At 45.5% G+C, this 6,998-nt stretch overlaps 1 protein-coding gene across 1 annotated transcript in view; it reads right to left on the reverse strand.

Moving 5' to 3' along the window:
• Positions 1 to 1,341: 1,341 nt before the first annotated feature.
• The window catches only part of wnt3a (wingless-type MMTV integration site family, member 3A), a gene marked incomplete at both ends in the record, with an annotated part of 15,033 nt that continues 9,376 nt past the window's right edge, over positions 1,342 to 6,998 (reverse strand). Inside the window, 2 exons of the mRNA XM_083689777.1 lie at positions 1,342 to 1,821; positions 2,054 to 2,319. Coding sequence (XP_083545903.1) covers positions 1,342 to 1,821; positions 2,054 to 2,319 — 746 coding nt within the window. The remainder of the gene's footprint in view (positions 1,822 to 2,053; positions 2,320 to 6,998) is intronic.

Here is a 6,998-nt window from a genome sequence, read left to right on the forward strand (position 1 = left end):
GCGTGTTTCGGTGGACAATCACTAACACTGATAACAACGAGGAGAACAAGCTTCATATTCCTCAGTGACGAGACAGAAGTGCTGACCTTTCATACTCCGTTAGGACTCTCTGTCCAACTCATGTTCAGACTGAATGGAAAGTCATTTGTCTTTGGGAAAAACATACGCAGTATCATTGTTCTGTGGCCAAACCTCTTGGCAACCTTGTTCAAAGAGCTTCCAGTTGTAGCAGGGGTTTGATGAGACAGTGATGAACCGCTGTAGGGATCAAAGTATCCATTTTCTTAATTCTTTCTTCAAACATGTTGTTTGGTTGATGTGTGCTAATGTTCTTTTTCCGATCGGACTAGACTAGTATTTTTTTTTCTTTAAAAAGCCAGAGAATTTGAGAATACATAAACACAAAACAATGTAACAACTACATTCACTCAGGTGCAAGTGCATTCTAACCCAAACATTAGTAACAGGTTAACACTATAAAACATAGAACATCCATTCACTCAGTCAAAAGGTTATTTATCTCCTACATACTACAAATGTTGAGTAGAATGTGTGCTTTTGAGTGTATAGTGGTCATACAAAGTTCTGAAAATGCTCATATATGCTATTCCTTTTTTAAACTCATGAACATGTAATATACAAATTAAAAAAAATTACAATATGGGTGGAGAGCAGAGATTTGACTGAATATGACTGAATATCTTGAGCATTTTGAAAAAGATGATGTTCATAGATAGTATGGTGCCCCAAAGGCTTTGACAGTGCTGTACTGCTCTAAAAGAAGGTGACTACTCAGAGCATACAGAGAACTCACCAATATGGTGTTTGTCAAGAGAGCAGCTTATATACAAAACAATCTCTTCTCTTTTCTTGTGTTGGGAAACCAAAAGCTTGAAAAAATCTCCCTGGTAATGTAAGTCATCTTTTGGCTACCCCCAACCCACTGTCTTTTCCTTTGCCTCTGTCGACGAGAGGGTAGTCATTGTCGTCATCATCGTCATCATCATCATCATCATCATCATCATCTTTACCCTCATCGACATCCTTATTATGCTGTTTGTATCAATGGAGTCACCTTGAGTCTATCTCTGGTCAACTACCTTAGTATTCTAAGACACAGGCTGACTCTCCACAGCATCACATAACAAGAAGTCATCTTGTATGCCTGTCAGGTGACTGTAGCTGAATCCACAGGCTAGTCAGCTAAAGTTTGAAGTCTAATCCAAGGCTCTCAAGTCCCCTAGCCTGGGCTAAGTAGCTTCTTTCGATAAATGTAAGTCTTTTTGTTTCTTTTGGTGAGACAAGATGAGTGCCAAATAGGGGGGGGGGCGGGGGGGGGCCCTATTTACAGGTGTGAACATCGTAGACGCGCACACACTCCTGGCAGCTAACGTAACAGCACCAGTGGAAAATGCAGTGGCACTTCTCCTTGCGTTTCTCCGTCCGTGTGTTGTGACCCCGGCCGCAGCAGAGCAAGTCGCAGCCGTCGATGCCGTGGGACGTGAGGTTGCAGGCGCGGTCGCGTGTGCCAAAGGAGCCCGTCTCCGGGTTGGGCTCGCAGAAGTTGGGCGAACTCTCGTAGTAGACCAGGTCACGCTCGTTGGGCGGTTTGAAGAAGGTGTACTTAGGCCGAAGGGTCTCCACCCAGCCGCGGGACTCCTTGTGTTTCTCCACGACCATCTCAGAGGCGCTGTCGTACTTGTCCTTCATGTAGTCACCGATGACCCGGAAGTCGGGCTGGGACCACCAGCAGGTCTTCACCTCACAGCTGCCCGAGAGGCCGTGGCACTTGCACTTCAGGAACATGTTGTCGTTGAGGGACTGATGGGGGAGAGGGAAGACGACACAGGAAACGCCATTGGTTGAATGAAAGTCAAAGCAATAAAGTAACAGTGAATGTTCGCAATGACAACACTAGAAAGTGTTTAGCAGGTGATCTAGGACTGGGATTATCAAAGCTTGCCTGTCAGATAAAATATCATTTAAAATCAGCCTTTCAACATTAAATAGATGATACACTATTGTTAGTGAACTAGAGAGAAGAGGTTCTCACTGTGCGTCCCGCTTCATTGTTGTGCCGGTTCATGGCAGAGCGTGCGTCGGGCCGGTTTTCCCGGGCATCGGCGAACTCCCGTGACACCATGCTGCCGAAATCCACATCCTCGCTGCAGCCCCCCCACTTCCAGCCTTCCCCGGGGGGCCCCTTGTGGCGCGTGTCACAGCCGCAAATGGTGGCCGAGCCGTCGGCGCACGAGCGCGTCACAGCAAACGCCACGCCTGCCGAGGCAATGGCGTGGACGAACGCCGACTCACGAGTCGCTGGAGAGAGAGGCAGAGGGGTTTGAATTCAATTAACTTTATTCATACACAATGAGGGTGAATTATTAAAACACTCCATTTATGTAATCATTAAACCATAATTTGATGACGAAACAATGAAAGGTTTTTGTTTGAGGAGTATCACTGGCATAAAGACATATTTTACAATTGTTTGATCTGATTTTGATACCTGATATTTGTTGGTTTGCTAGCATTAGTAAGAGGCTCAATAAATATTGCAAACAGTTATTGATATTGGGACATAGCACCTAAAGCTAACAGTTACTATTACTTGTTATAAGCATCTAAGTGCCTTTATAATGCCTTATCATGAGAACCATAATATGTCGGTGAAATTAGGTGACGTCTTTTTCTAGACTCTAGGACTTTTCTTACATGGAAAGTACATGTGGTTAGGGCACGCTTTATAATGCATTATGACTCATGCATTGGACCTGTTGGTTGCATTATTCATTTTAGTAAACAATTCTGCTGAAATCAAGCTCCACACCCCATTCCACAGAGTGAGGAGGCCAATAAAACAGAGTTCAATCTGATCTGGTTGACCAACGAGGGTCATCTCCACACTGAGGATCTGTCTCTCTGTCCGATGAAGGTGCTGTGTATGGACCCATCCTGCTCAGCCATTAACCCACTGACTCCCGGAACAAGGCCAGGCCAGCGAGGGCTCTGTCTGTCTGGCATAGCTGACTGATGACTCAGAGGGGATAAGGAACTTCCAAAGAGATGAGAGGGAAAAGACAGGGCCTGACAGGGCCTATAATTAAGAGACTCAATTAAGCTTTTGAAAGGTTAGGAAATGGCCGCCTCACACTGCAGTCTGTAAAGCAGAGACACAACAGAGAGAAAGAGAGGGGGGGAGAGAGAGAGAGGGGGAGAGGGAAAGAGAGAGCTAGAGAGAGAGAAAGAAATAGAGAGAGAGGGGGGAGAGAGAGAGAGGGGGAGAGAGAGAGAGAGAGAAAGAGAGAGAGAGAGAGAGAGAGAGAGAGAGAGGCAGAGACAGAGAGACAGAGAGACAGAGAGACAGAAGCAGAGAGACAGAGAGACAGAGAGACAGAGAGACAGAAGCAGAGAGACAGAGAGACAGAGAGAGAAATCTGGGCAGGGTTCAGAGGTGCAACCCCCCAAAAATGTGGCACACTTCAGGGAGCTAGGGTGCAGTTGGACACTGAGAACTTGTTGAAGTTCCACGCTTCCACCGTTCCTGCTTTTACTGGATTCATTATGACAGGGAGGTTTCCCTGGATATATGTACTTTGGTCTTGTATGGTCTTGCACGACACTAAGAACAGAGGGAGAGAGGGAAGGAGAGGTAGGGAGAGAGAGAGTGGTAGAGGGGGAGACAGTACAAGGGGGTGGATAAAGTGAGGGGGAGAGCAAGGAAGAGAAAGAGGGAGCGACACGGACACAGAAAGCAAAAGAGAGAGGGGAAGGAGGCAAAGAGTTGGAGAGGGGGAGCAAAGAGAAAGAGGGAGAGCCTTGGCTAGGGAGAGCAAAAAAGAAGGAGAGGGGAGGAGTAAATGGCTAGGGGAGTGCGAAAACTCCTCCCTGGCTGCAGGTTTCAACCAGTTTGAGAAATAAGGGGCATTAGGAACAATGATGCAAGAGAGGTCTACTGGCATCATCCATCACACACTCCCTTAGCATGACTGTACTAAGCATTGGCTCTCGCATGTTACCATTCAGCATGATTCACAATCAGACCAGGGTTCAAATCATATTTCAAATACTTGATTGAGTTTGCCTGGCACAAAGGAACGAATGTAAACAACGCCCAAAGGGCACTCCAGGTAGGCTTCAGCAAATGCTCAAAGTATTTGAAAGTATTTTGAATACTTTTCAACTGAGGTCTGTTCACGATATCTCTGATGTCTCCTGCTGCTCGTTTTTTTTGTGTATATATATCGAAAATCACATTGCAAGTGTGACGTACAGGGTAGCAGTTTTGAAAAAAGATAATAATGGGAAGAAAACTAAATAACAAGAGCAATCTCTTTGGCTTTTTTTTCCAGATATGGAATGACTTATGTAGTAAAACCTTGCTCCATCTATTTAAGCAGTCATTAAGAGGTTGCCCTGGTTAGAGGTGTGAATAGTCCAGCTTTAAAACCACAGAGTCGCCCACTTTTATTATCAGGAAGCCAATAAAGTGTGGGTCAAACCCTAATGGCTGGCTGACAATGATGCCGAAGAGCAAAGAAGGGGGGGGGGGGGGGGGGGGGGGTGAAGGGATGAGAACAAGAAAGGAAAGGAAGATTATCTGGGGACAAGATGAGAAAAAAAAAGAAATATGTCCTGGCACCTTGGGATGGGTAAAGGGGGCTTTACCTGGGAAAAGAATGTGCCGGGGGGTTGCCTAAGTGGACTGATTGCTTGTGACAGCCCCCCCTCCACCAAAACCCTGCCGGACCCTGGCATGGCAAGTGGTCCCTTCGACCTGCTGGGGGGCTGAATCCCCTATTGTGCTACCACTGTCACGCCGCGTTAGCCCCACAATGGCCGCAGATATTTTATATGAATTTTGCCCTGGCCCGGTGATTAGTGGGGACCAAGTTAAGTCATAGCAACAGAGAACTATGCGTTGGCTGGACCCCGCTTGTCGGCAGACGGGGAAATCCCTATTCAAATGCTTTAATAAAACAATCTAAAGGGCGTGTGAATGGGGAAAAGTGCTTTCTCTCCAGCTTAATCTCATGGTTGCGGAGATATTGTGCTCCACGCAGGGCCCAGCGGGGAGCGGGGCTAAGGTCCCCCCATCAACTCCATTTACCACACCCCTTCTTTCTTTCATAGCCAGAGTTAATGATATACCGGTGCGCTAACCTCCCTCCCCCCAGCATGGAGAAACATGCATCGGATGAAAAGCAGCCACCTCTTAGCACATCCTAAATTGTAACACTTTCTCATCCTGAGGTCAGGGGTCGTAACCTGAATTCCTTGACCTTTTCCCTTGTTGCTTGAGGTTAGGTATTATTATTATTATTATTAGCATTATTATTAGCATTATTATTAGCATTAGCATTACAGAGCTATAAAGTGGATTTTTGATATCTCAAAATTGCTTGTAGGGGCAGATGCACGGACTTTAAATGACTGTTTTTCCGATCTAATAGGCTACATTATAAACTGTATCAGTCACAACATCAAGCAAATATCTCGATTTCGAAATAGGTTCCTCACTCCGGTGGAGAGGATATGGCGGAGGACAAGCTGAGATACGTGACATTGTGGTCATCATTGTGGCAACACCAGATTTCCATCTTCACTTGTAGGCTTTATCTATTGCAATTAGATCATCTCCATTTATCATTTTCAGATACTGGAGTGACTAACTATGCCTGTTTATACCTGTGGAAAAAGCCTTCATGCCTTGGGTTGTGTGACTGTCCGCTTTCTTCTGAATTCTATATACTTGATAATGCTGCCATATGACTCACTCGGATTTGGTTGTAACCCCCCCCCCCATCCCCCACCCCCACCCCCTGGACAAGTGTGCCGAACAAGTGGCCCTGTCCGAACACCTGCGCTGCCTCCTACAGCCTTTCAACGCAAGCAGATTCCAGGGGCACATGTTTTGACACTTTGGTTAATGTAAATTAATGAGTGCTGACGCAGACATAGCCTGAAGGCAGGGCTATGTGACAGGGGCGGGAGAGAAAGAGAGAGAAAGAGAGAGAGAGAGAGAGAGAGAGAGAAGAGAGAGAGAGAGAGAGAGAGAGAGAGAGAGAGAGAGAGAGAGAGAGAGAGAGAAAGAGAGACAAAGAGAGGGAGAGAGAGATATATAAGAGCTCTAAAATAGTGGCGCAGGAATTACCGGACGTAATTATATTCTCAGGTCTGCTTGTTGGGCATGAACTCCTGAACACAACTTAATTTAAAAGGTAATCCAACACAAATAGTACATAGAAACATTGCATAACATGACACTTTTTATGATTGGTGTGATTTTTTTACGACAGGCTGCTACTAGTAGCTGCCACAAAATATCATAAAAAGGAAGGCAGTTCATGTTTTCCATAAAATGTTTCATGGCACTTTACAATGTAATTGTATGTACCTGGGAATACACTGCATCCATAAACGTCCTCTTCTGTTCTATGGTCTGTTATGCAGTAGGCCTGTATATAGTGCATATTTGCCTTCATTCAAACTTTTCTATACTAAGGGAAACCATACAGGCTACGCATCTTAAGGAGCAAACTTAAGCCCAGTTCTCCTCGTTACCTGGTTACCTAGCTATTCTGGGGTCATTCTTGGGTTTCCCAAAAGCTTTGTGGCTTAAGTAGTACTTCATTTCTCCCGACAACCAAGCCACAAAGCTGTGAGATTATTGTACAACTGTACAAATCAATGTTTGCAAGTCAGTCTTCTGTGCGTGAATTAACATTTGTTAAATAAAAAAACGTTGTTAGTCTCTGAGCTACGAAACTTTTGACCCCTGTTCAGATAGATGTCAGTGTTGGTGGATAAGACACAGGGGAGTATAGCAGTCATGGGCTAACAGATAGGTAAAGAACAGGGGAGGCTGGTGGAGGTAGAAATCGGAGGACGGGCTCATTGTAATGCATGAAATGGAATAAGGAATGGTATCGTGTGTTGATACCATTCCTCATTCCATTCCATGCATTACCTCCACCAGCCTCCACTGGTGTAGAAAG

Source organism: Argentina silus, assembly GCF_951799395.1.
Source record: "Argentina silus genome assembly, chromosome: 18".
In the NCBI taxonomy this organism is placed as follows: Eukaryota; Metazoa; Chordata; class Actinopteri; order Argentiniformes; family Argentinidae; genus Argentina; species Argentina silus.